The 27,923-nt window shown below is 51.5% G+C and overlaps 1 protein-coding gene across 3 annotated transcripts; it reads left to right on the top strand.

The window, feature by feature from the left end:
- The first annotated feature begins 1,236 nt into the window (after positions 1-1,236).
- Positions 1,237-27,500, top strand: KIF3A (kinesin family member 3A). Of its 3 annotated transcripts, XM_068157969.1 has the most exons (19): positions 1,237-1,319; positions 3,355-3,637; positions 5,802-5,946; positions 6,170-6,254; positions 6,723-6,828; positions 7,742-7,881; positions 9,633-9,830; positions 10,191-10,365; positions 11,892-11,993; positions 13,530-13,601; positions 15,768-15,776; positions 17,779-17,935; positions 18,755-18,935; positions 19,694-19,804; positions 20,842-20,967; positions 21,215-21,268; positions 22,031-22,099; positions 22,288-22,412; positions 22,931-27,500. In XM_068157969.1, exons 1-19 carry the CDS (start codon positions 1,314-1,316, stop codon positions 22,977-22,979), a joined length of 2,193 nt encoding a protein of 730 aa, XP_068014070.1. In that variant the 5' UTR covers positions 1,237-1,313; the 3' UTR covers positions 22,980-27,500. The 3 variants fall into 3 exon arrangements, with proteins under 3 accessions (XP_068014070.1, XP_068014052.1, XP_068014062.1); XM_068157951.1 differs by lacking the exon at positions 13,530-13,601; XM_068157961.1 differs by lacking the exons at positions 13,530-13,601; positions 15,768-15,776.
- Positions 27,501-27,923: the final 423 nt, after the last annotated feature.

Here is a 27,923-nt window from a genome sequence, read left to right on the forward strand (position 1 = left end):
TGTTCCTCAGCTTTGTCTGCCCACACACAGCTCCCTGTTCCCTCAGCAGCCCTTTGGGTTATACATTTTTTTCCCTGGGTGCTAAATGACTCCATTAGCCTGCGAGCCTTTGCACACAGCAGAGCTCTGAGTAACGCTGTGGCAACACATAAACAGCATGGAGATTGTGTTTGCTGAACACCTTGTCCTCTGGCTTCCTGACTCATCTGTGATGCTCAGCTGTCCTTGTCCTGTCATTACCAGCGTGCTCCCAGCCCTGGATACCCTGCTGAGTCTGCTGGCTGAGATCAGAAACCCTTCTGGAATCCCCAGACCAATCCTGTCCACATTCCTGCTCCTGCCTACAAGCCTCTGGCAAAAAGGCAATGCAAGTGACTGGCAGCCCTTGGTTTGTTTCTGTGTTTGATGTGTCCTGGCCTTGCCCTGGTGTCCCAGGGCTTGCTAGCCAGAGCAGAGGCATCGTGAGGAGGAGTGGGACTGGAACGACACCCTGCAACTTGCCAGCAGAAGGGCTCGGATGTGCAGGAATTCCTGGGCGGGAAGGAGCAGGAGGAAAAAGAGATGGATTTACTGCTTGTGTGGAGAACAGGGTGAGGCTGCAGCACTGACAGCTCAGGAGCCCGTGTCACAGGCCCAGAGCTCTGTCACTCCCCTCAGAGCCTCATTAGGCCCAGAGCTCTGTCACTCCCCTCAGAGCCTCATTAGGCCCGGAGCTCTGTCAGAGCCACAGAACCCTGCCAGACCTACTGGAGGGGCTCTCCTGCTGCAGTGGGAGCTGTGTAAGGGCCACTGGAGCCTCATCAGGCTCAGCACCCTGTCAGGGCCATGGAGCCCTTTCAGAATCACTGGAGCCCTGGCAGACCCTGAAAGTCAGGGCTCTGTCAGCCCGCAGAGCCTCGCCAGGCCCAGTGCCCTGTCAGAAACCCCGGAGCCTTGTCAGCCCTACAGGGGCCTGTCAGCCCTCGGAACCTCGTCGCCCCTAGCTCTGCAGCCCCGGGAAGCGGTGATCCCGCCGCAGCGGCCCCGGCCGTGGCCCGCCCCGCATCCCCCCAACTCGCCGCCGTTTCCATGGCAGCGCCTCGCCCGCCCCCCGCCGCTCCGCCCCTAGCCATTGGCTCCTATGACAGCGAGGGGGCAGGGGCGGCCCCCTCCTCTCCAGCCATTGGCTGCGCGGCCTCCGCAGCGCGCGGGGATTGGCTGCGGCGCCGGGGCGGGCGCAGGCGCGGTGCTGTTATTGTTCCGTTGTGCCGCCCGGCGGCTCCCCGCGCCTGCCGCCGCTCCCTGCCCGCCGCCGCTCCCTGCCCTCTGCCGCCATGCCGGTGAGTGCCTCCCCGCCTGCTCCGCGCTGTCAGCCCGGCCCTGCTTTGCTGTTGGCCGCTGCCTGCCTTCCTCGATCCGTCGCTGACAGGACCCGAGGAGCCCAGCGCTGAGGGGAATCGGAGGCCCCGCGGCCTCGGTGTGGGAACCGACGTGCGTTGTGCGATGGGAAATGATGGGCGGTGTGTGCCGCGCTGTCAAGCTGAGCGGGGACGGTGGGGTAGGGCGGCTTCCCTGGCAGCGAGGGGTGGTGGCTGACCTCGCTGTCGCTGCCGCTGCCGAGCCTCCGCCGGGATGCTGCGCAGGCTCGCTGCGCCAGCACGGCCCCGCTGCTGGCGAGGCGAACGGCGCTGAGGGCGGGGGTGGTGGCACAGCTGAGGGCTGTGGGGTCCGCTCAGGGCTGAGGTCCAGCTCAGGCAGCGCTTCCCGCTGGGAGTGACGCTGCTTATGTGGCTCATTCCGATTCCAGAAACTCCTCTGCACCTGCAGTGGTAGAAGAGGGCTGTGGGATCCCTGCTCCACTAGATGAGACCACACAGCTCTCAGCTTCCACCAGCAGAAGCTGTTCCTGGCCTCTGCTGAGGCCTGGCAGTGGTGGGCAAGGAAAGAGGGTTTGTTTCTTGCCGACATCCGAGGTAGCTGCTTTGGAAGTGGTTCAGCGCTCAGATACAGAATCTGTTACCGAGGGTAGTGCCTTAGACTTCACTAGATCAGAGTGTTTGAGATTTATTTCATCAGGAAAGAGCAGCTGATACCAGCTTGCTTCGGTGCAGTTGAATCAGCGGTGCTTCAGAGTTTGCATTTGTGGCTGTTAGATGAAGAAAAGGTTTGTGAGGTTTTAGAACACTGCATTCTCAGGTGGCCAAGAAGGCCAACAGCATCCTGGCTGCATCAGCAATAGTGTGACCAGAAGGAGTAGGGAAGTGATTCTCTCCCTGTACTGGGGACTGGTGAGGCCACAGCTCAAATCCTGGGTTCAGTCTTAGGGCTCTAACTCCAAGAAAGATGTTGAGGGGCTGGAGCAGGTCCAGAGAAGGACAACAAAGCTGGTGAAGGGTCTGGAGAACAGGGCTGGGGAGGAGCAGCTGAGGGACCTGGGGGTGTTCAGCCTGGAGAAAAGGAGGTTGAGGGGAGACCTCATTGCTGTCTACAACTCCCTGAAAGGAGGTTGGAGTAAGGTGTGGGTTGCTCTCTTCTCCCTAGTATCAGGTGATGGAACAAGAGGAAATGGCCTGAAATTGCACCAAGGGAGGTTTAGGTTGGAGATTAGGAATAATTTCTTTGCTGGAGAAGTAGTCAGGGATTGGAACAGGCTGCCCAGGGCACTGGTGGAGTCCCTGTCCCTGGAGGTGTTCAAAAAATATGTGGACATAGCACCTGGGGTCATGGTTTAATGGCCATGGTGGTGTTGGGTTGAAGGTTGGACTCAGTGATCTTGGAGGGCTTTTCCAACCAAACCAATTCTGTTTCTGTGATTGTGTGATCAGCTTGCTTCAGTGCAGGTGCATCAGAGGAGCTTCAGAGTTTGTGTTTGTAACCACTTGATGAAAGAAAAGGTTTGGGAGGTTTTGTAACACTGCATTGGAATTTTCTAAGTGGTAAGAATTCAGAAAGTGAACTGAGGCTTGCAACTGAAATGAGTTGCCTTCAGCCAGTGCTTGTTGGCCTCTGCTTGTGTCACCTGCAAGGTTTCAGGTTGGGGTGCACCGGTGAGAGAGTGTTGATGTGAAAGACTGGCATGGCCACAATGGCTTCCAGCAAACTCCTCACAGATTGCTTGCAAGCATGCAGTTCTTCCTGGAATCGATTCCTAGATGATATTGAGTGAGTCTCAGGTTTATCCTTGAGTTCCTACTTGAGCCAACAGAGGATTGCTTTGACTGAATAAGTGCAAGTGTATTCTGGTTTTAAGTCCCCGTCGTGTGGAGATGGACGTGTCTACTCGAGTTGATTCAGCAGGGTTTGTGCTTAAACACACAGGCATGTGGAGTGTGGTGTCAGAGCCTGTATAATTGGTTGCTTTTTAACTGATGATAGATCAACAAGCTGGAGAAGCTGGACAAACCAGAGAGCTGTGATAATGTCAAGGTGGTTGTTCGCTGCCGGCCTCTCAATGACCGCGAGAAAGCTACAGGCTACAAGATGGCAGTCAGCGTGGATGAGATGAGAGGAACTATAACTGTCCACAAAACAGACTCATCCAATGAGCCTCCCAAGACATTCACCTTTGACACAGTGTTTGGACCAGAGAGTAAACAGCTGGATGTCTATAATTTGACTGCAAGGCCTATCATTGACTCTGTGCTAGAAGGATACAATGGTAAGTCTTCCTTGGTTTAAGTCAAGGAGCCCATCTCCTATTCTTTTGTTGCCTAGTTAAGAGTTCCTGATGATCTTATTTGAGGGGCCAGTCACCTTCTGAGGGCTATAGCCCTCTGTGGCTTTTGTTGTGGCCTCAAGGTAGCCTGAAGGTACTTTGTGTTGTGGGCACTCAGTGGCTGCACCTGCTGTGACCATTAACTGGTGGTGAACACAACACAGCTGAGATCAGTCACTTGGGTGATTACAATTTTTTTCTTCTCCTCTATCTTCTGTTTGCCAAAGATCTGCCCTTTGTCTCATCATCAGACTTCTCAGCAGCTCTTCACTGTGCCATTTCAGTAACCAGGCAGCTGCCCGCGGCCCTGCAGTAACTAGGTAATGCCCAGCAGCCTTGTGCACAGAACTGCTGCATCTTCTCCTCTAAACTTGGCTGTTTTCAACTAAGATAACTAGTTCAGCACATCTGCCCTGCCCCATGGTGCTTCCTCCAGCTGGGAGGAGCGTGGCCATGGTTTGTGTGTGTCTCTGCTGTGCATGTAAATGTGTTAGCTAAAGGAGAGCGAGTGCTGGCGGGGAAGCACTCCACTGCTTTCCATAGCAGCATGCTGCAGGTGGCAACAGATGACAAAGTCCTAAATGTTTATGAAGAACCTCATAAGCTCTTATGCTAACACACCCTGGTCTCAGCTGATTGCAATTCATGATTTGCAAATCAGTGGTTGAAGGTTTGGACTGGATGTGAGGAAGTGTTTCTTTATCAAGAGGGTGGTCAAATCCTGCAACAAGTGTCCTGGAAAAGTGGTTGGTGCCCCAAACCTGTCAGTGTTTAAGAGGCATTTGAACAATCCCCTCAACTATATGCTTTAAGTGTTCATGAGCCCTGAATTGCTCAGGCACTTGGACTCGGTGGTTGACAGCTGCCTGAAGGTGAGCCAGCATGTGCCCAGGTAGACAACAGCATCCTGGCTTGGATCAGCAGTAGTGTGGCCAGCAGGAGTAGAGACATGTTTGGCCCCTCTGTACTGGGCACTGGTGAGGCTTCACCTTGAGTACTGGGTTCAGTTTTGGGGTCCTCACACTAAAAGGACATTTTGGTGCTGGAGTGGGTCCAGAAAAGGGTGATGAAGCTGATGAAGGGTCTGGAGAACAGGGCTGGTGAGGAGCACCTGAGGGAACTGAGGTTGTTGAGTCTGGAGAAAAGGAGGCTGAAGAGAGACCTTCTACAATTCCCTGAAAGGAGACTGGAATGAGGTGGGTGTTGGTCTCTTCTCCCAAGGAACAAGCAAGAGGATGAGAGGAAACAGCCTCAAGTTGCTCCAGGAGAGGTTTAGATTGGACCTGAAGAACAATTTCTTCCCCCAAAGGGTTGTCAAGCCCTGGGACAAGCTGCTCAAGGCAATGGGGGAGTTCCATCCCTGGAGGAATTTCAGAGCTGTGTAGATATGATGTGGAAGGGATGTGGTTTAGTGGTAACCTGGCAGTGCTGGGTTGGTGATTGGACTTGATGATCTTAAAGGTCTCTTCCAGCCCAAGCAATTCTGTGGTTGCTGTAGGTCCCTTCCAGCTGAAATATTCTGTCCAGCTTGTCCGTAATGTCCGTGTCTTGTCAGTCAAAACCTGAGTTTCCAGCAGTGCTAGGTTAAAGCTTAGAACCAGGATATTTCTGGAGTTCTTGAGCCTGGGATCTCAGGATGCTTTCTGGATGTCTTCCTTTGCAGGCCAAATTGCAGCTGCATCTGCAGGTTGAGAACTGGGCTTGTGCTGTGGCCTGTCTAGAAGCCTCACGCTGTTTTTGCCATGGCTTAGAGCACCAGCAGTAGTTGGTATCTAATGATCTTCCTCTGATTGACCATGTTATTAATTGGGCTTGCCTTAATTACTTGTGTGTGAGACCTTAGTGTACTAGCACTCGCACTTTAATCACTCTGTGCAGTTAAAACAAGCTGACAATTTCTTGGCTATCTTGCAGGCTGCAGAAAGCAGTGGCTCAGCCTCTTGGCTGTGGTTGCCCAGCGTTTCTCTTGCTGTACCTCCTGGAGTGGGTGGAAACCTTCAACTCCATAACAGCAGAGCTGTTTAGAGCCATCATGCTAAGAAGGGATGAAGTCAAACTGCAGCTAGCAGCTTCTTTGTGTTTGCTCATGTATCTTCTTACCCTTCAGGTACTATTTTTGCATATGGGCAGACTGGAACAGGCAAAACCTTCACCATGGAAGGGGTCCGAGCAGTTCCTGAGCTTCGAGGCATCATCCCCAACTCCTTTGCCCATATATTTGGCCACATTGCCAAGGCAGAGGGGGATACAAGGTAAAAAAAGCTTCTGTCCACTGCTTCTCTCTCTTATGTCTCCATGTAGCCCGAGCCTGACCTTGTCAATGACAACTGACATGGTCCCTCTGCCCTTAGCTGAAAGCCTGCTGCTTGGGACAGTTCTTGGTGGGGTTGTGGCCATGCATGACTGTTTCCTCTGCACTCTTTGTTGGACTAACACACTCCTTACTGAGAGAGCTCCTCAACTGTTTGCCTTCAGGTTTTTGGTTCGTGTGTCTTACCTGGAGATCTACAACGAGGAAGTGAGGGACTTGCTGGGGAAAGACCAGACTCAGAGATTAGAGGTGAGCCTGCTGTCCAGGTCTGCTGCTTGTCCTGGTTCAGTGACCACTACTATAAAGACCAGAGAAGCACCTGAAGGGAAGTAGAGGTTGGACTCCTCAGCACTGGTGCTACTTCCCTAAGATAGAGTAGTTGGATATCTCCACTGACTTCTGAACCTTCTCCCCTTGGGCAGTTGCACAGTGGGAAACTGGCTGCTCCATCTAGGTCAGTTTTGCCACCTGCACTTCTACCCCAGAGGCCCCTCAGCAGTGTTTCTAGGAATTGCAGACTGAGCTTTCAAGTTGCTATCTGCCACCAGAGGAAACCAGTGGACTCTTGGCCTGCATGAGTCTGTGTTCCTTAGCTGCTTTGTTTCTGAGACTGGGAGCCTTTTGCATGCAAAGCAGACCCTGTCCTGTTAAAGTACCCCTGCAAATTGCTGTTGGGGATCTGCTGGGGATGCTCAGTCTCAACTGTTTCTCTCTTAGGTCAAAGAGAGACCTGATGTGGGAGTTTATATCAAAGACCTTTCAGCTTATGTCGTAAACAATGCAGATGATATGGACAGGATCATGACTCTGGGCCACAAGAACCGTACGTAGCCTTGCTGTGGGCAGCTTCCTAGCTCAGGCTGGTTATGGGACCCCAGAGTAAGAGATCCCAGGCCTACCCTGGGAAGATTGTTCAGCTGAGCAGAGAGGGGGGGAAAAAAAGGATACCTCCTCCTGAACTGCTTGTGAAGCACAGGTGAAGAAGGGGAGCGGTTGTCACAACTGCTGGTGTGTGTCTTCCACGTTTGCCCTCTTCAGTTCTGATCAGGGTGGAATGTGGCTAGGGAGGTGGTGTGGGTGGGAGGTGCTTTGTCTTCTGTATGGCTTCTGAAACTCAAATCCTTTTATGACCTGAAGTTTTGGCTGCTGTTGCTCTTGGCAAGGATTGCTGTGCTCTTATTTCTCAAAGTGCAGCTGTTTCCAGGGATCAGCTGTGCATGCTGGAACAGGTCACTCAGAGGTCATGGAACTCCCCCTCCTTGGAGGTGTTCAAGGCCAGGTTGCATGAGGCCTTGAGCAACCTGAGCTAGTGGAAGGGACCCTTCTAGTTGGAAGGGACCCTGAAGATCATCCTGCCCATGGCAGGAGGGTTGGAACTAGAATGATCTTCAACCCTTCCAACCCAAACTCTAGGAGTCCATGAATCTACGCTGTAGGCTCCTGATCTCTGTAGGCTTAAAGAAACAGCTGAGAACTACTTCTGCTGTTGGGATGGGAGTCTGTGGTTGTCATCTTAAAGCTACAGCAGGCTGTAACACCTCTGCAAGTCCGAACTGGAGGTGTGCTGCACCTCCAGCACCCAAGAATGCAGTTTGCTGCTGGCTCTGACCATCCATCTTCTGAAAAACAGGGTTAGGTCAAGCGGGGATGAAGTCCTCTTTGAGAGCAGGAAGCGCTAGGGGAGCCTGTGAGTCCTTCTGAAGACGTCTTTGCTTGTTCTCTCTCTCCCTCCAAAGGTTCTGTGGGTGCCACCAACATGAACGAGCACAGCTCGCGCTCGCACGCCATCTTCACCATCACCATCGAGTGCAGCGAGAAGGGGGTGGATGGCAACATGCACGTGCGCATGGGCAAGCTGCACCTCGTCGACCTGGCTGTGAGTAGGGCCTGCTGGGCCTGCTGGAACCTCTGGTGGGCGTCACAGATCGTCTGTGGGCTGTTGAAGGCACCCTAAATGGCGTTAAGATCCACAGCTGAAGTGGCTCTGTGCTTTGGTTTGACCTTGAACTTCTGTGCAGTGCTCAGAGGGGACCTGAAATTAGAGGTATACTAGGAAAGAGTCCTTGTAGCTAGGGCTTGGCCCAGGGAAAGTCCTCTCTTGCTACTATAAATTAACCATTAAGTGGATTAGCTACACTGGAAAGAGCTCTCTGGATTGAGTTTTCATGTCTTGGAGAGGGTTGTGACCATGCAGTTCATCACTTGAGAGTTTCAGAATGGGAGATTTGGGAGGGACCCCTGGAGGTACCCATTCCAACCCCCTTGCTAAAGCAGGGGCACCCACAGCAGCTTGCCCAGGATCACAATGGCCAGGTGGGTTTGCAGTGTCTCCAGAGAAAAATCCACAGCTCTGTCACTCACTTTGAACCAGTGGGATTGTGCTGGTACAATGTGGCCTCAGCCCAGATTTACTCTGGAGAAGATGGCAGGAGAGGGGAGACCACAGGCACTCAGTGCCTGCATGTTGACTTTGTTTACCTGATGTATGCTTAGGTTGCTCTGAAAAACACTTCAAAGTCATTGCGGTGTTGGTTTCCTGCCTGATAGAGAGAGTGACTGCTGATGGGAAAGGCTGGAGATGGTGCTTGGCAGCTGCAGCTGGGGTGCCTCACAACTGCTGACTTCTCAGAATGGTTTTGGTCATGGAGCCAATCTCCATTAGCCCAGCTGCATTAGTATCATACACTGCTTCAGTCTGTAAGGGACTGCTCAAGGTCATCCAGTCCAACCCCCCTGCAGTCAGCAGGGACATCTGCAACTAGAGCAGGTTGCTCAGAGCCCCAAACAACCTGACCTGGAATGGTTCCAGGGATGGGGCATCTCCCACCTCTCTGGACAACCTGGGACAGGGTCTCACCACCCTCATAGCAAAGCATTTCTTCCTAATATCAGTCTAAGTCACTCTTTCAGTTCAAACCATCACCCCTTGTCCTGTCACAACAGGCCCTGCTCAGAAGTCTGTCCCCAGGTTTCTGATCAGCCTTTGAAGCACTGAAAGGCCACCAGAAGGTGTCCCTGGAGCCTTCTCTTCTCCAGGCTGAACAAGCCCAACTCTCTCAGCCTGACCTCCCAGCATTGTTGTTTGAGCAATCCATAGTTTTATGGTGCTGAAAGCTTCAGTTCCAACCTGTTAGACTTGTCTCTCTAACAATCTGAGGTACTTAGCCAGGTTCTCTAACAACAGATGAGGTGGTTGGTGACATCGCTGCCAGCAAGACTTCATGTGTAGTTGATCCTCTTTAGTGAGGGAACATGTATTGGGGGATCTCGTAGGTCTCTACAACTACCTAAAAGAAGGCTAGAGTGAGGTGGGGTTTGATTTCTTCTCCCTAGTATCAGGTGATAGAAGGAGAGGAAATGGCCTGAAGTTGTGCCAGGGAGGTTTAGGCTGGGGATTAAGTAAAGTTTTTTTCACTGCAAGAGTGATCAGGCAGTGGAACAGGCTGCCCAAGGAGGTGGTGGAGTCCCCATCCCTGGAAGTGTTCAAGAAATGTGTGGCCATGGCACTTCAGGTTATGGTTTAGTGGCCATGGTGGGCTTAGGTTGATGGTTGGACTTCATCTTGGAGGTCTTTTCCCACCAAGTGATTCTATGATCTGTAACTCTTGCTTCTTTCTCCCTTCCCAGGGTTCTGAAAGGCAGGCAAAAACTGGGGCCACGGGGCAGCGGCTGAAGGAGGCCACCAAGATCAACCTCTCTCTTTCCACGCTGGGCAATGTCATCTCGGCACTGGTGGATGGCAAGAGCACCCACGTGCCCTACCGCAACTCCAAGCTGACCAGGCTCCTCCAGGATTCCCTGGGGGGCAACTCCAAAACCATGATGGTAAGCTGAGAGAGGCCCTTCCCAGTGCCAGGGCTGTGCTTTGATGGGGACAGCATAGTGACCCTGCCATGAGAGCAGCCTGGCACTCACCTCTTCAGTTCAGAGCTGTTTGCAGCTTAGGGAACCTTCCCTGGGCATCTTGTCTTTGCCTCTGTACAGGTGAGGTTCTGAACACGGTGCAGATGTCTCTAAGATCACATAGAAGCTGTTCTGTAATAGCCAGAATTAGCTTTGGTGTTGAAGCAGCAGAGAAGCTTGGGGAGAGCAGCAGAGAGAGAGGCAGAGCTGGGGATGGCTGCTGAAATTGCTTGTTCTGGGCTCTGGCAGTGTCCCTCAGCAACTGTCTTGTGTGTGTCACAGTGTGCAAACATTGGGCCAGCAGACTACAACTACGACGAGACCATCAGCACGCTCAGGTATGCCAACAGAGCCAAGAACATCAAGAACAAGGCCAGGATTAACGAAGATCCCAAAGACGCTTTGCTCCGCCAGTTCCAAAAGGAAATTGAAGAGCTGAAGAAAAAACTGGAAGAAGGTGAGGGCCCCCTGTGGGTGTCAGCCCTCATCCTGGGTGTGAACCTTGGGAGGTGTGTCACACTACTCTGGCAGCTGGTGCAGGCCACTGATTTGCCCCACTGGCTTCCAGGAGAGGTGTCCCGAGGGCAGTGGTGACCTCTGGGACCTGGCTTTGCTTGCACTTAGCACTAGGTGGCACTTAGCACCAGGGTAAGTGGTGGCTTCTGGGCTGTGTTAAGTGTGCCCAGGCTCTCCTGTGAGCAAGAGGGCTCTGGCATGGCTGGACATGGTGTAGGGAGTTCATGTAGCATGGCAAAGGGTTGGAGGAGGAGGGCTGGTGTGTTTTCAGGAGAACAATGAACTGATTTTGTGGAGGTGGAACTGGGGCTGGCTTTCAAGTGCTGCACAGAGCTAAAAAAACACCTTTAAGGCCTGTAGCATCACGGCCTTGTGACAGTGTTAGTCTGTCAGCACTGAAAGACCCTGCCAGGGGACCCTGAACAGTGCCCTTGGCAGGACAGCCCTCTTCAGAGGTGCTCACAGCAGGGAACAGCTGGAGCAGAAACTCAACATGTCTGTCCTGGTCAGGAGGAGCAGGAAATGGTCAGTAACTCTTCCCTCAAGGACTGGGGGCTGGCTGTAGCTATTTCATCCCTGGTGTGCTGAGGCTGGCTTCTTACATTTCAGGCTGCAAGCTTGAAACCAGTTTTGTTCTCTAATGCTGCTGGGTGGCCAGGGTGTTAGACACTGGCTTCTGTTGAGCTTGGTTTCCAAACTCAGGCTGAAACATCTGAGCTTCCTATCTACAGGGGCAGCAATGATAAACATTTGTGAAGCTGGAGATTTCTCTGTTACCAGCCATCAAGTTTCACGTGTACAGGAGAATGTCTGAGGTGATCCTGCTGGGAAATCTGTGTAGCTTAATGCTTCAGCAGTGCAAGGGTGATTTATTGCCCAAGAAAAGCACCCACTTGAGCTTTACCATGGAGACACTGACTGCACAACACTACATCCCAGAATGGTAGGGGTGGGAAGGGACTTCTGGAGATGAAGTCCAACCCCCCTGCCAAGGCGTGGGGTCTCCTAGAGAAGGAACACTTCCAGGTGGGTTTGGAATGTCTCCAGAGGTGCAGACTCCTCCATCTCTCTGGGCTGCCTGTTCCAGTGCTCTGCCACCCGTGAATTAAAAGCTCCTCCTCGTGTTTAGGTGGAACATAAGTCGTCTGTGCCTGTTACCCCTTGTCCTGTCACTGGGCAGCACTGAAGAAAGCCTGGTCCCATCCTTCTGGCACTCAACCTTCAAGTATTGATCAGCATTGATGAGATCCCCCCCAGTTCCCAGCCTTTCCTCCTAAGAGGTTAGCCTGGGCTTCTCAGGGTGATGGCAAGCTGTGTGCTCAATGCTTCGTGACTTCTGCAGCTGCTCATAAGCTGATGTAGGACACTGCTGGGCTGGACAAATGCTGCTGTCACAGGAGCAAGCTGTGACAAGCTGTGAGGTGAGGAAAAGCACATCTAAAAGCACACTCTTTTCTTCTCTTCTAGGGGAAGAGATCTCTGGTTCTGAGACCAGTGATTCTGAAGAGGAGGATGAAGATGACGAAGGGGAGATTGGAGAGGATGGGGAGAAGCGGAAGAAGCGTCGGGGTAAGGCGGCAGAGATTCCTGGCAGTGCCTCCAGTCCCCTACCAGGAGCTGGTGGCAGAAGCTGTAGGCAGAGCCAGGCAGGCAGAAGTGGAGTTGTAGAGCTGCCCTCCAGCCGCTGCAATTATCATGCCTCTCCTAGAAATAAAGCTGTGTGGTGCCCAGCTGCCAGCCTCTCTAGTACCTGCTTCCACTTGGGGTAGTCATCCTTGCTTGTGGAGAACACCCTCTTCTCTTGTGGCTTCCTGGTTGCCTCAAGGTGGCTGAATAGCTTGTGCCTGGTGTGCTGGAACTTCCCCAGCTCTCAGAGGTGGGGGGAAGGCAGGCACCCAAGATCGGTGGGAGGCAGATGTGGTTTTTATAGCCTTGGGAATGGTTGGAGGGGGAATTCTGGCTGTAGTTCAGGCAAAGGATTCATCTGTCTTATGGATGTTTGGTTACTGACTCTACTGATGTCCTACTTTATGTTGATGGAGAGAGAACCTGACCTCTGAGAGTCTTTGTGCAAGCTGGAAAGCCAAATGGCAGCTGCACATCCCTTGTTTGGGAACGCTCTGGAAATCCCATGGTGAAGTTTGCTTTGTCCTGCACCAGTGTTAAACTCCTGTGTAACATCTCAACTCCAAGGGATGTTGCAGAACCTAGAAGTGCAGATCACTGGGTGCCATGGGACGCTGTGGCTTCCAGGGAGCTTGCTATGTGCCTCTAGAGCCTCTCTGATGGGGAGCAGAAGTCAAGCCCAGTGCTGCTCCTCAGCTTCCAGCTTCTCTAGTAAATTAATTTTGACACTGACCCTGCCTTCCTGCCCTGAAGCACTCATCTGCTTTAGGTGCAGTCTCTTCATGTTGGTTTCTGTCCAAGCAGAGTCATAAATGACCTCTCTCATGCCCTTGCTGATAACAACAACTTCACTTTTCACCTTCTGGTAATTCCTAGAAGCCACCTGATTAACCACAGTCCCCATCAAGCACCAAACTGTGCCCATATCTCCTCCCAAGAGGAGACCACCTTCAAAATGTGGGGCAAGTAACTTACTTACTCAGCTTCCAAACAAGTTACTCTTAGGTTCCCTACTTAGGGGTGCTACTAGCTGGAGTACACACAGCAGCTGCCCCTGTGTGAGCTGATTTCTGCCTTCCAGAGGGAGGAGCACCCCTGGCCACCTACATAAGACTGGAAAGGACTCCTGGTCACTGAATCCTCTGCTACTGCAGACAGCCACAGCCTTCTCCACTACGAGCTGGTTCCCCCTGCTGTCGCTTGAACTGGAAGCTGCCTTGGCATGTTGTCTTAAGCTCTAGGCTGGTGAAGATGGGTTTTAACCAAACTCTCTTTCTGAGCATGCTATTTTGTGCTGGGAGATGGTGGCTTTGCAGGCTGAGCCTGGGAGGGACCCTGCCCAACGCTTCTTGATGGGGACTTGTGCCTTTCTGAACCAGGTTGCTGGCCCTTCTGGGTTACTTCCCTTTAGAACTAACTTCCCATCTGCATGTTTCTTCCTCTCTGGGTTGTTCTGTGGGACTCATTTCTGTTTTCCAGGCAGTAGCAGCAGCAGTAGTTCAGACTCCACATGCTCTGTCATAGAGAAACCTCTGGATAAGTCCTTCACTAGTGAGTGGGAGCTCTTCAGTCCTTTAAGCTTTCCATAATCTGCACACTCCATTTTGCAATGCTGCACTCTTCCCTGTTATGTCTGTTGGAAAGATAAACCTGAGCTTTTAACTCTGCTAAAGCATGCCTTGCCTCTGCTGCTTCCATGCCTGAAACAGTTTGTTCAGTGTTCATTGTGAGCCAGGCAGGTGAGAAGGTGATAGGAAGCAAGGTAGCAGGATGCTTGAAGATTTAAGGGCACTTGGGAAATAATAGGCTAAAAATGACAGTTTGCAGCTTCTGTGTTAAATGCTCCCTCTAAAATACCAAGTTATGCAGTGTTAGGTTAATGTTGGGCTTGGTCTTAAAGGTTTCTTCCAACTAAAATCATCATAGAATGGTTTGGGTTGAAAGTGACCTCAGAGGTTTAGTTCCAACCCCCTGTTATGGGCAGAGACACCTCCTACTACACCAGGTTGCTCAAGGCCCCATCCAGCCTGGCTTTGAACACTTCCAGGCTTGGAGCCCCCCCATCTTCTCTGGGCAACTTGATTGCAGGAGAAAGTCTGAGGTCCCCTTTTTGAGGGAGCTGCTGCTATAAGAGCTGATAAAGAGGACAGCTAGAGAGCTTGTGCTGTTTTATACTGGACTGCATCCTCAAACCTTTGGAGAAGATGAGTGGAGCAGTCAAGGATCAAGCAACACAAGGTTTATGCTTGCAAGGTAAATGTGGTGGCACTTGGTTGATTGGCTTTAATTTAGCAGGTAACTTTAAAAAGTGGTGGTTGGTGTCTTTTTAACTGCCCCATGACATGAAGTTCTTGGTCACTGGGGGACTTAGTTCAGTCTCACCAGCCCTGGAGGTGTTCAAGAAACACTTCAGGACGTGGTCTAGTGGTTGTGGAGGTGTTGGGTAGAAGGTTGGACTTGATGACCTGTTCCAACCTTAATGATTGATTCTGTGATTCTAAGGTTTAGTAGGGAGGAAAATCTCCTGGTCAGAGAAGGCTCTGTCCTGGTACAAACCCTAGAGTCAATTAGTGCTGACTGAAGAAATAAATCACATCCAAGACCTGGCTTGGAGGGACTTCAGCCACTGTAGAGGTGTGTGGAGAGAGTCTGGAAAGTACTGCTGTCTAGTCATACCTCCATCAGACTCACACCACTCGTGAGTGGCCTACAGCTCAGAGAAAGTGTAGCAGCAGGTTAAGAAGGGTCCCAACCTCAGGGAGACCTTTGGTAGGTGATAGGGTGGCAGGCTTGGAAATGTGCTTGCTTCAAAGTTGCTCTCTCAAAGCTTGCTTGGAAGCAGAGTGTTTTACTGGGGTGAGGACAGTTAATAGCAACCTGCTGGTGTGGCAGCAGTGGAGGAGCCCTCCTCCTCCTGCCAGCCTGGAGGCAGTTCTGCTGTGGAAGCTGCACTGGGCTGTTGGGATCAGTGTGGTTTGGGATATTAACTGTCCTCAAGCTTGGCCCTTTTGCATGTGGTATCCTTCATTAACCCTTTCCTGTCCTGCCTCTCTTGCTGCACTTGCTTGAATAACCAAACCTGGCTCTTTACCTCTATGGAAGCATCAGTTACTGCAAATTAACCTACTAATTACCCTGTGTAATTGATGGAGAAACCCTCTGCTGAGACTCCCTGTGTGCAACCGTCACGTCTCTTGGGAAGGAATTGGCTTGGAGACTTGGTTAAAACTGGTAACAAGTCACGTGTGCTGACCCTGGAGAGGTGATGTCAAGGAATTGGCTGCCCTGGGGAGGGGGAAGCATCAATTTCTGGCTGAAGAAGCCATCTCTACCCTCTTGAGTTGTTCCTTAGGGCATGATCCTTGCGGCAGGCTCCCGGTGTTCCCTTTAGATTCTGCATTGCACTGAATGGGCAGAAGAATGCAAGAGTGAGCTGGAGATCCCCCCTGGATGTGCACAGCACTCTCAAGTACAGAACCTGTCTCTGCTTTAGCATAAACCCACAGTGCATTACTGTCTGCTCTACTGGAACTGAGTGATGGTTATCCTCCAAGTAGAGTTTTCTCCTCCAGAACCATGCCTATACGATGAGTGTTTGTTCTGATGCTGCTGATCCCTGGCCAAAATGATCAAAGCAATAATGTGTTTTTCTTTCCTCCTCTTTTCATGTGTGTGCTGCCTCTCTGTGATTTGCTTTCTGCTTCCTCTTAACGCAAGACCAAGCAGGTTGGTGCCGTTGATTTCCACCTCCTCCTAAGGCAACTGCAGAGCTTGTGAGAAGGGTCTCAAAACTTGGTTGAGTTCACCTTTTTCTTTTCAGTTGAGTGCTAGGCAGGATGTTAGGAAGAAACTCCTTCCAGTGAGGATGGGGAGAGACAAACAGGTTGCCCAGGGAGGTTGGAGATTCTCCCTTCAAGGGCAGGTTAGAAGGGACCTGGAGCAACCTGGGCTAGTGGGAGGTGTCCCTGCCCGTGTCAGGGGGATTGGAAGTGGATGATCTTTAAGCTCCCTTCCAACCCAAACTATCCTCTGAACATAGAGGTATTTTAAGTACCCTACATACAGGGCTGTGTGCTAACAGTGAGGAGCTTTTAAAGCCTTCCCTTTTTCCAGATGATGAGCTCTGTGTAGAGAGGGCTTCTCCCTCAAAGACCAATCCAGAAAACAGTGCTTGTTATCTGATTCCAAAGTTTAGCAGATGGAAGCTGAGGCAATTTGTAGTGCTGAGACCTTCCCTTGCCCCAAAACTAATTGCCTGGGGTTTTTTTTCTTGTGTGCAGATGTGTAGATAAATGTAGAGCTGCAGTGCAGTGTGTCTCTCAGAGGTCACTGAATCCCAGCGTGGGAGGGTTTGGAAGGGACCTCTGAGGATCATCCAGTGCAGCCCAACTGTTAGAGCAGGATCACCTAGAGTAAATTGCATAGGTCATGTGGGTATTTAAATTAAGCTGAATGCCATGAGGGCTGGAGGGAAGGAAGCCACTGTCTTAATTTCCTTGGACACCTTCTGGCCTTACCACTGTGAAGGAGACCCTTGGCAGTAGATGGATGCTATTAGCTCTTAGGCATCTGGGTATTTTTTGTCTGAAGAAGACTAAGGACAATGTTGGATTCATTTGTAGTGAGTAAAGGGAGTAGGACTTGTGGGGGAGCTGTGGATTTGAGGATGTTAGACTTGAACTTCCTCACCCCAAATACCCCCCACAGATCCCTGTGTTGGGATCTCAACAGTTGACTCAAGTCTTCTAGAGTGACTTCTGAGAGCAGCAGCCTCAAGCTTTGTCTAAGCCAGGGGTGTTTGGAACCAACCCTTCAGGTGATAGAATCATAGAATTGTTAGGGTTGGAAGAGACCTCAAGGATCATTCAGTTCCAATCCCCCTGCCATGGGCAGGGACACCTCACACTACAGCAGGTTGCTCACAGCCACCTCCAGCCTGGCCTTCAAAACGTCCAGGGGTGAGGCTTCCACCACCTCCCTGGGCAACCTGTGCCAGTGTCTCACCACCCTCATGCTGTAGAACTTCTTCCTAACATCCAATCTGAATCTCCCCATTTCTACCTAGATAGGTTCCATGAGTTGCTCTGCTCACTTTGTAACCCTCTGAGATGTACCTGGTGTGCTGTAGTTGTGTTGTAAAGACAGCTGGTGAGTCACAGCAAGCCTCAGTACTTTCAGATCTGTGGGTAGACGCTGTTAGATACCATCCCAAAGTGTCTTGAATTGCCTGGTTTTCATTAGGGCTCTCCTGAATTTTATTTTCACGGTAAAGTGTTCTTAAAATACCTGTTTGCCCACTTTGCAGTAGTTCAGCCCACCAGGAGGGCAGTGTCTGAGGGGTGTGGTGGGGATGCTGAGCTGAAACTGCAGTCTTGTAACTCTTGATAGCTCAGCTTTTGTAGCTGTAGGTCAAGGAAGTCTTCTCTTCTTCATTTGGCCTCACCTACATAGTTAAAACATCTGAGTTCCCAGCTTAGACTTCTCTTGAGGTTGCTCCTCCAGGTGCTGCTCTTATGTTCCAGTGCTCTTTCTCTGAGGGAACTGGTGACAACTGGTCAGTGTTAAAGTGGGCTTTGAAAGACTGGTTGTGCCCAGCCTGGAGCTGAAATCTAATTGGCCTAATGTTTGCTAAATGCTAGCATTCAGTCTGAACTTGGAAGAACTGCTGTGATACAGAGGATCTCTTACTGTTCTGGGAGCTCATTTGTTTCCCCTGTCTCTTCTGAAGGCAAAAAGAAAGTTTCCCCTGATAAGATGGTAGAGATGCAAGCAAAGATTGAAGAGGAGAGGAAAGCTCTTGAAACTAAGCTTGATATGGAAGAGGAGGAAAGAAATAAAGCCAGAGCTGAACTGGAGAAGAGAGAAAAAGACCTGCTGAAAGCACAGTAAGTAGCCTGCTCTGAGCAGTCTGTGTAGCTTTCTCCTTGCTCAACCTGTCCCTCAGTTATGGCTGTGTGGAGGTGTATCATGAGGTGCCTGTCAAACTGCGAACTGAACATCAGCTCTGGCTGTTAGCAAAGTGAGAGAGGAGCTTGTTCTGCTCTCAGAGCTTAGAGCAGATGGAGAAGACAATCTTATCCTTTAGCCACCTCCTTAACTTTATCTAGTTGTGCAAGGCAGCCTAGAGACATGAATGCTCCAGCCCTTGGAGAGCTGTGGAGAGCAGCAGAGTTGCTGTGCTGTGTGGGCAGTAGCTGTGTTGCAAGCCATGTTTCCTGCAGCATGCCATCGTGAGCTGTCACGTTGGGTGCAGAGGTTCTCCACTCCAGAGCTGAAAAGCTGCTGGGATCCCCTTGCAAACAGACTGCTCCAACAGCAACCAGCATGCCTGGTTTGCATCTGGGCTGCTCTGCCCTCACCTTTGTTTGCTGCCTGTTCTCCTACTGCCTCTGGCATTGCCATGCTGGCAGGAAGGAGATGCCTTGGGCGGCCTGGTGATGTTGCCGGTGCCTTGCAGCCCCTCATGGAGACACTTGAGGCAGGAGAGAATTCTCTTGCTGATCTGGTTTTGCTTGAGAGAAAGTGAAGGGAGGCTTGGGGAACTCCCTGCATTCATTTATGCTGCTTCACCCCCTCTGAAAGCCTTGAGAGCAGGACAAGTTTTTCCAGCTCTGTGAGCACTGTCTGGGCTGTGAGGCTGAGGTGGCCCTGCTGCTGTGTGAGCACTGCAGGATGGGAAGCTTCACTCTTGCCTGTCTCTGTAGACAAGAGCACCAGTCCCTGTTGGAGAAACTGTCTGCACTGGAGAAGAAGGTGATTGTTGGAGGAGTGGACTTGCTGGCAAAAGCAGAGGAGCAAGAGAAGCTTCTGGAGGAGTCCAATATGGAACTGGAAGAACGGAGGAAGAGAGCAGAGCAGCTGCGCAAGGAGCTTGAGGAGAAGGAGGTGAGGCTGTGTGCTGGAGCTGCTGAAGGCAGCAGTGGCAGGGCACACCATGCTCTGTGCTTGGTGTTGCTTGTGGGGGTGAAGCGTGGCTCTGCTCAGGGCACAGCAGAAGCTGGCTGCTTCAGAGTGGGGCTAGTGGAGGCCACAGCACTGCTGTGAGGCCAGGCTGAGAGAGTTGGGCTTGTTCAGCCTGGAGAAGAGAAGGCTCCAGGGACACCTTCTGGTGGCCTTTTAGTGCTTAAAGGGGGGGATCAGAAAGCTGGGGACAGACTTCTGAGCAGGGTCTGTTGTGACAGGACAAGGGGTGATGGCTTGAACTGGAAAAAGGGGAATTAGACTGGAGAGAGATTTCTTTTGCAGTGAGGGTGGTGAGACCCTGTCCCAGGTTGTCCAGAGAGGTGGGAGATGCCCCATCCCTGGAACCATTCCAGGTCAGATTGTTTGGGGCTCTGAGCAACCTGCTCTAGTTGCAGATGTCCCTGCTGACTGCAGGGGCTGGTTTGGACCAGATGACCTTCAAAGGTCCCTTCCAACCCAACCTGGGACTCTATGATTCTAACCACTTCTGAAGCCACATATTAGCAGTGCTCACCTGCAGGGTGCTGCAGGCCCTGTGGATCTCAGCCAGGTGGCCAAGGCAGGACTTCCAAGGCCTTGGAAATGCTTTGGTTTGTTGCAGTTGTTTCTCCTGCTGTCCACACCATTGCAGACAGTTTGTGTGAGGATGATGTGTGGATGTCTCTAACTGTTGCCCACAGCAAGAGCGCTTGGACATCGAGGAGAAGTACACCAGCCTCCAGGAGGAGGCACAGGGCAAAACCAAAAAGCTCAAGAAAGTTTGGACCATGCTCATGGCTGCAAAATCAGAGGTTGGTGCCTGAAGTTCTCAACTTGTGCTGACATGAGGGACTGCAGCTGGGAAGGGTTGGGCCTTTGTGACACCAGAACAAGTGCCACACGTTTAGAAATGCCTTTGTGCTGTGCATTTGGTTCCTGTAGCTCAAAAATGTCTGATGATTCAGGTGTCAGGGCTGCACAGGGGGGATTGATTTTCCCTAAGACAGCCTGAGAGGAGGTTTGTGTGAGACCCTGTGAGATTCAGAACTTTACAAGGGCTTGTAGTGATAAGATGAGAAGGAAGGGATTGAAGCTTGAGGAGGTCAGATTGAGACTGGAGATGAGGAAGAAATGCTTTCCAGTGAGGGTGGGGAGACACTGGAACAGGTTGCCCCGGGAGGTTGTGGATGTCCCCTCCCTGGAGGTGTTCAAGGCCAGGTTGGATGAGGCCTTGAGCAACCTGGGCTGATGGGAGGTGTGCCTGCCCATGGCAGGGAGGTGGGAACTGGATGACCTTCAAGGTCCCTTCCAACCTAAACCCTCCTATGGTTCTGTGAGAGCCACTGGTTATTTCTGAACCCAAGCTGTATTCTGGCAGCCCAAGCTCCTGCTTTGTAGCAGCCCAACTGCCCCCCTGCCCTTAGCTCTCTGTCCTTTCTGCCTTCATCTCTTCCTCAGGCACTGGATGAGTGTCCTCTGGCTGGTGTCTAGGGTTCCTGTGCTATTAACAAATGCATTTTTATCTTCAGCATCAGAGGTTTTCCTTGAAATCTTGCCAGGGATGGAGCTTGTCTGCATGCTCTGTGTCTGCTCTTAGCTGGTGCAGAGCTTGAACTGGCAGAAGGCCAGGTTGGTTTTGAGGAAGCTGAGCCCTTAATACTGCTCTCAGCCATCTCTGAGCTGGAACATCTCAGGGGGGTTTAATCTTCAGAGAGCAATGTTCTAGTATCTACAACCAGGGTTGGCTTTTGCTTCCCAAAAGCCTCGTGCAGGCAGAGGACTGTTCTCTTTCAGGCTGTTACCATGGCCTGAGCTGGTGCTGACTCTCCTGTGCCTGCCTTGTCCTCAGATGGCAGATCTGCAACAAGAGCACCAGAGAGAGATTGAAGGCTTGCTGGAGAACATTCGGCAGCTGAGCAGAGAGCTTCGTCTGCAGATGCTCATCATAGACAACTTCATTCCTCGGGACTACCAGGTAAAGACACAGCTGCAGCTGAGCCCTCTGGTGTTTCTCCTGGCTGACAAACACACTGAGTTGCCTTCCCTCTCCCTTTCCCTCGCCCCCCCCCTCCCCCTTCTCCCTTTCCCTCGCCCTGGTAAAAACAACTTGGGATGGTCAAGGCTGTTCTTAAGCAAGCTGCCCAACCCTTCAGGGATGGAAAATGCAGCTGGAGGGATGATTGTGCAAGGCTCCATCGCTTCCTGTGCTCCTCTCTCTCTAGGAAAAGATTGAAAACTACGTTCACTGGAATGAAGACATTGGAGAGTGGCAGCTGGTAAGCTCGTGGCTGATGTTAGCACAACCTCCTGGGGAGCCAGCCAGCCTAGAAGAGCATGGATAAAGCTCTGGGGTCACTTGGTATAGACTTGGGGGTTCCAGGAGTGGCTGGAAAGCTGCCAGGGTAGAGGAAGACCTGGGGGTGTTGGCTGGCAGCTAGCTGAACATGAGCCAGCCTGTGCCTGGGGGGCCAAGAAGGCCACCAGCATCCTGGCTTGGATCAGCAATTGTGCTTGTCACTGGTGAGGCTGCATCTGGAGTACTGGGTTCAGTTTTGGGCCCCTCACTCCCAGAGAGACACTGAGGTGCTGGAGTTGGTCCAAAGAAGGGCAACAAAGGTGGTGAGGAGCAGCTGAGGGAACAGGAGTTGTTCATCCTGGAGGAGGCTGATGGGACAGCTCATTGCTCTCTGCAGCTCTCCAAAAGGAAGTTGGAGCCAGGTGGGGGCTGGTCCTTTCTCCCATGGAACAAGTGACAGGATGAGAGGAAATGTTCTCAAGTTGCTCCAGGGCAGGTTTAGGTTCAACATGAGAGGAAACTTCTTCACTGAAAGGGGTCTCAACTACTGGAACAGGCTGCCCAGGGAGGTGGTCCCATCCCTGGAGGTGTTTCAAAGATGTGGTGCTGAGGGCCATGGTTTAGCAGCAGCCCTGGCTGGAGTCAATGACCTGGCAGATTTTTTCCAACCTAAATGATTCTTTGATTCTAGGACTTCACCAGACCAAAGCAGGCTTTGCTGACAGACCTTTCTTTCTTCCAGAAATGTGTGGCATATACAGGGAACAACATGAGGAAGCAGACCCCTGTCCTGGACAAGAAAGAGAAAGATGTGAGTGGCTTTGTAAGCTTCTTTTGAACTGCACAGGTGAGGCTCTGCTGCCTGTGCCTCCCACTGCATGCTCCTAGAAAAGCTGTCCATTTCCAGCTGGGTTTTGAAGAGATGACTCCTCCTAGTGTCCCAGAAGCTAGCACTGATCAGTGCATGAAATGATTCTGATGATCTTTTTGCTTTCCCAGCCCTTTGAGGTGGACCTGTCCCACGTTTACTTGGCTTACACTGAAGAAAGCTTGAGGCAATCGCTGATGAAGCTGGAGAGACCCAGGACTTCAAAAGGAAGATCCAGGCCCAAGACTGGTAGAAGGTGAAGAACTTTGGAGTATCTTTGTGTCATGGGGGATTTACCCAGGGGAAGGCTTAAGTTTGTGTGTGCAAACTTACCCCAAGTCTTCAAACCTTTGCCTAATGAGAGGACAAAACGCAAACACTTTGCACAGTATCAAGTTTACTGATGCCAGGTGGGACAGAACCGAGCTGAAATCTTTCCTGCAGTAAAATCTTGGCCAGAAGGACTTCTTTGCTTCATTCCCATCTTCTGGACCATGTCCTGTGGGTCAGTTGACTGTCTGACACTACACAGTCATTACTGGCAGGGAGTGTGCTGTGGGGGCAGGGTGGGGAGGGGAGATTTCAGCAGGGATTGGGTTTTTTTTTTCCCCTTGGTGGCTTTGGCTTTTGCTATGTTTGTGGCAGAGTAACACTGTGTGTTAGTTTGGATTTGGAATGTGGCTGGTCCCTCTCTTTCCTAGACAGCATAGTGATGTGTGTGTGGTGTTGTTTGTTTTTCCCCTCCCCCCTTTCCTCTTCTTGCTCTCCAAACAGAAAACGTTCGGCAAAGCCAGGAGCTGTCATTGACTCCCTGCTGCAGTAGGTGTGACCTGGTCAGGATTTGCCTGTTCAGTGAGTCTATAAAATTGAGCCAGGATATGGAATTACAAGAGATGGCACAGTTTGACATCCCCTCCCCCTTCCCCCCTCCTCAGCTGTATTAAAACCATGCCCTGCTGGTATGGAGCTTTGATTTTTAACAGTCAAACCCAGCAATGTGTATTTCTTCTGTTGCCTGTATGTTATATTAACAGAACATTAAACAGGTCTTAGATGATGGCTGTGAAATCCCATGTGTTAAATGTCTTAAACTCTGGCAAACAAGGGTTCTAGGGGGTGTGTGTTGGGAAGTGTTAACTCCCAAGGGTTGATGACTTGGATTTCTGCCCTGCTTTGCACACACCTGGCAGCTTTCTCTGGCTCCTCTCTTGCACCTGCTGAGATTTGAAGGTGGTGGCTGCAAACCTTGAGAGCATCTCAAACCCTTTTAGGTAAATGGCCCTCACCTGACCCTTTTTGTGCATCAAATATGCAGCTCTTCTCTCCCTCTTCATTTGCTCTCTTGCTCTAAAAAGGGGGAAAAAGGTGCTTGGGGAGGGTGAGTGTGAATGCCAAAAGCCTGAGGCTCCTGGAAAGGGACCATGCTCTAAGTGAGGCTTCCAAGTGGTGCTGTTGTTTGTATCTCTTTGCACTGTGCAGGACCAGGCTTTTGGTGTAGAGGCAAGGAGAGAGCTTTGGGGTTTTCCCCTCCTTTTGAAGGCTGTGGTGCAATGTTGCTTTGGCTGCTTTTATTTATGCTTCTGAGCTGGAATGTTTGACCTGTGTGAATTCTTCTGTAACCTGGACAGCAGAGATGATCTAAGGGGGCTGCTCTGACACCAGGATTTGGCTTCTTCAGCCTTGACACAGTGTGATGGCTTTGATTTCTTATCCCTGGCTACAAGGGCCCTGAACTGATGATGGTTTTGACCAGGCATGGGGTTTTTCCCAGTAGCATCCCCTGGAATAGCTACTGCTGTTCATTGCTGTGTAGGCTGTATCATCTCTGGCTGTGCTCTGCTGAGAGGAAGGCAGTTCTGGTCTCTAAGCATTTCTTTGCTGTGGCTGCTCTTTTATTTTGGGGTTGATACTTATGCTGCTAATAGACACACCTCACTTGAAGACATGGCTGTTGTGTCACAGAAGATGCCTCTCCTTTGGATCCTGTGTGTTTGGTAGCTGGTGCTGGAGCACATGGGCTGCAGGCATCTCAGCAGCTCCCTTGGCAGGAGCTGAGATAGTCTTAGGGTTAGCCAGAGGTGTAAAAAGCTGAGAGTACCAATAGGAGAGATGGAGTCCTTAAGTACAGAGTCATTAAATGGTTTGGGTTGGGAGGGACCTTTGAAGGCCATCTAGTCCCACATGCCTGCAGTCAGCAGGGACAAAAAGTGACAGGAAGAACAAGACAGCTTCTTGGGTGCACTCAGTTCTGGCTGGTAGCCACATTTGATTACTAGAATGTTCCTGTGAAGGACTTGGAGGGATGAAAACTTGATAAACAGTTAATTACTCTGAATTGCTGTCAATCTAAAGCTGCAGAAGGCTTTGCTCTTGAATTGTTGACCTTACTTTGAATGTGCTTGGGTAGAGCTGGGTTATCCATATGCTCTTGCAGCCCAGAAGCCAACCATTTCCTGGGCTGATCCCTGGCACCAGGGGCAGGGAGGGAATTCTTACCCCTCCTGCTCTTCTGAGACCCCCCTGCAATGCTGGGGCAGCTCTGAGGTCCTCAGCACAGACAGGGACCTGTTGGAGCAGGGCCAGAGGAGGCCACAGCAATGCTGGCAGGGCTGGAAGCCCTCTGCTGTGAAGCCAGGCTGAGAGAGTTGGGGTTGTTCAGCCAGGAGAAAAAAGGCTCCAGGAAAGATCTTAGAGCAGCTATTTGAGGGTGGAGAACTGGAGAGGGAGTTGTTCCAAAGGTGTGGAGTGGCAGGGCAAGGTGTGATGGCTTCAAACTGGAAGAAGCTGGATTGGGATGAGGTGTTTGGAGGAAACTCTTCCCCATGAGGGTGCTGAGGCACTGGAACAGGTTACCCAGAGATGTTGTGAAGGCTCCAAGACTGGAGGTGATCAAGGCCAGGTTGGATGGAGCTTTCAGCAACCTGGGCTAGTGGGAGATGTCCTTGCCCATGGCAGGGAGTTGGAATTAGATGATGTCTAAGGTCCCTTCCAGCCCAAACCATTCTAGGATCCTAGCTCATCTTCCATCCTTCTCATCAAACCAGACACTCAAAATGGCTTCAGTGCTGCTCTGTCCCAGACTTTAGGTCAGCTGTGAATCCCAGCAGATGTGTCCATAGCTCTGGCCTGCCCTAACTGTCAGGCCAGGGGAAACTGCTGTGTTCCTGTGTTGTGTTGTGCTAGGATTTGCTGAATGTTCGCTTTAAGGGAGTTCCTCTTGGGCTGTGCTTTCACAAAGCCAACTGGACATGGTTGGTTGGGTTTGGTTTTTGACCTGACACACATCAGAGACACCCCTGGACCTGACCCTGCACTTCAAGGGATGGAGAAGTTAACTCTAGAGGCACATGCTGTAGGATTTAATAACCTCACAGTGCTGCTGCTGCAAACAAGAGTCCTCTGCATATCTGAGTGACCTATGGCCAGAGAAACCAAGCTACTGCTTGTGCACCTTTGTAACTGGTTGGAGAAGCCTGGATTGGCTGTAGTCTCCTGTTACAGGGCTTGGGGAACAAATTCTCTGCTCTTCTAGAGGACTTGAGCAAAGCCTTCAACACTGTCCTGCACAACATCCTGGTCTCCAAACTGGTGCAGGATGGGTTTCATGGATGGACCATTCAGTGGGTAAAGAACTGGTTTGATGGCCACACCCAAAGAGGGGCTGTCTGTGGGTCCATGGCCAAGTGGAGGCCAGGGACAAGAGGAGTCCCTCAGGGATCAGCACAGGAACCAGTCTTGTTTAACATCTTTGTTGGTGACCTGGACAGTGGCATTGAGGCACCCTCAGCACCAAGCTGTGTGGTGCAGCTGATAGCTGGAGGGAAGGGATCCATCCAGAGGGACCTGGACAGGCTGCAGAGCTGGGCCCAAGCCAACCTCATGAAGTTCAACAAGACCAAATTCAAGGTGCTGCAGCTGGGTTGGGGCAATCCCAGGCACTGATACAGGCTGGGCAGGGACTGGCTTGAGAGCAGCCCTGGAGAAAAGGCCTTGGGGGTGCTGGGGGAGGAGAAGCTCAACAGGAGCCAGCAGTCAGCACTTGCAGCCCAGAGAGCCAAGCAGAGCCTGGGCTGCAGCAAGAGAAGTGTGGCCAGCAGGGCCAGGGAGGTGATTCTCCCCTTCTGCTCCACTCTGCTGAGACCACAGCTGCAGCTCTGTGTCCAGTTCTGGAGCCCTAGGACAGGAAGGATCTGGAGGTGCTGGAAGGTGTCCAGAGAAGGGCCACAAGGATGAGCTGAGGGCTGGAGCTGCTCTGCTCTGGAGACAGCCTGAGGGAGTTGGGGTTGTTGAGTCTGGAGAGGAGAATGCTCTGAGGAGACCTTCTTGTGGCCTTCAGGATCTGCAGGGGGCTCCAAGAAAGCTGGGGAGGGACTTTGTAGGGTGTCAGGGAGTGATAGGACTGGGGGGGATGGAGCAGAACTAGAAATGGGTAGATTCAGCTTGGATGTGAGGAAGAAGTTGTTCCCCATGAGGGTGGTGAGAGACTGGCACAGGTTGCCCAGGGAGGTGGTGGCAGCCTCATCCCTGGAGGTGTTTGCAGCCAGGCTGGATGTGGCTGTGAGCAACCTGCTGTAGTGTGAGGTGTCCCTGCCCATGGCAGGGGGGTTGGAACTGGCTGAGCCTTGAGGTCCCTCCCAGCCCTGACAGTTCTGTGGCTTCAAATGAGCCTTCCCATGCCTGTGAAGATCTCTCACCCTGACTTACCCTTTTGTTGCAACTTCCTTTTCAAAATGGGGAGTCTGGTGAGGGGCTGACCTTCTGGACCCTCTGGGCAGTCTGTGAATGTCTAACAGGTCCATAATGTGTCTCATGGAGGAAGAGGGTTGGTTGTGGGGGGCTTAAGAGCTTAATACAGCCCTTCCTCTCCCATGCTGTGTAGGATCTCTCCCAATTCCTGTCCCAGTAATAGAGATCTTGTGTGCTCATCTTCATGTCTCACCACCAGAAGGTTCTCCTCATTGCAGGACATCAACCTTAACATTGAGGCTCTGGCTGGTTTCTGTTGTTTGATGTTGTGCACGTGAATTACTTCATCCTTTAACTTGTTCCTGAGCCTTTCTTTAAGAGGAGGAGGGGGGAAATGGTCCTTAGTGCCTTTCTCTGACTGCACTGCACATCTCCAAGCTGTCACCTTCTCAACAGTTCTGCTTAGCCAAGCTCCTGGAGAGAGGAGGAATTGCTCATCTGTAACACTTATCTTCTTATTTATTGGGGTTTCTAAGTGGTTTATTTCTGGTTGTGCTTTGTGTTATGATTAAACTTTCTTCTGGACACTGTATATAGCAGTCCCGTGGCCCTGGAGCATGTTCATCCCAGCCAATAAAATTCTTGATTCCTAGTTCCACCTCTGTGCATGGTTTTCAACTCACTTGGTGCACCCAGCAGCTCTCTGACCTGCCTGAGTCGGAATGGTGGGCAGGAAGGGCACCTCTGCCAGTCTGTGTGGCCCTGCTCTACAGCAGGGGCTGGAGAAAGTCAATGGAGGCTGCATGGGGACCACCCCTGCCATGCTCCAGGGTAGTGCACAGCAAGCTCCTGCACAAGAGGTAGATGAGGCAGAACAAGAGGCTGCTTTGTGAGACCCTGGAGGAGATCAGTGGGTTGGTTGAAGGTCCAAAGTTGGACCTCAAGGAGCTGACAAGGCACATAAAATTGTTTAGGCTGGAGCAGATGTTTCAGATCAAGTCCAACCACTGACCCAGCACTACTCAAGCACCACCAAACCATGGCCCTTAGCACCACCTCTCCACAGCTTTGACACCCCTCC

The sequence above is a fragment of the Melanerpes formicivorus genome, unplaced genomic scaffold (assembly GCF_026170545.1).
Source record: "Melanerpes formicivorus ecotype bairdi unplaced genomic scaffold, bMelFor1.0.p_v2 SCAF_2, whole genome shotgun sequence".
NCBI lineage: Eukaryota > Metazoa > Chordata > Aves > Piciformes > Picidae > Melanerpes > Melanerpes formicivorus.

Coding starts and splice junctions, on each gene's coding strand:
- KIF3A (XM_068157969.1), top strand. Junction 5,947..6,169: donor AAGGCAGAGGGGGATACAAG/GTAAAAAAAGCT, acceptor GTTTGCCTTCAG/GTTTTTGGTTCGTGTGTCTT. Junction 6,829..7,741: donor GACTCTGGGCCACAAGAACC/GTACGTAGCCTT, acceptor CTCCCTCCAAAG/GTTCTGTGGGTGCCACCAAC.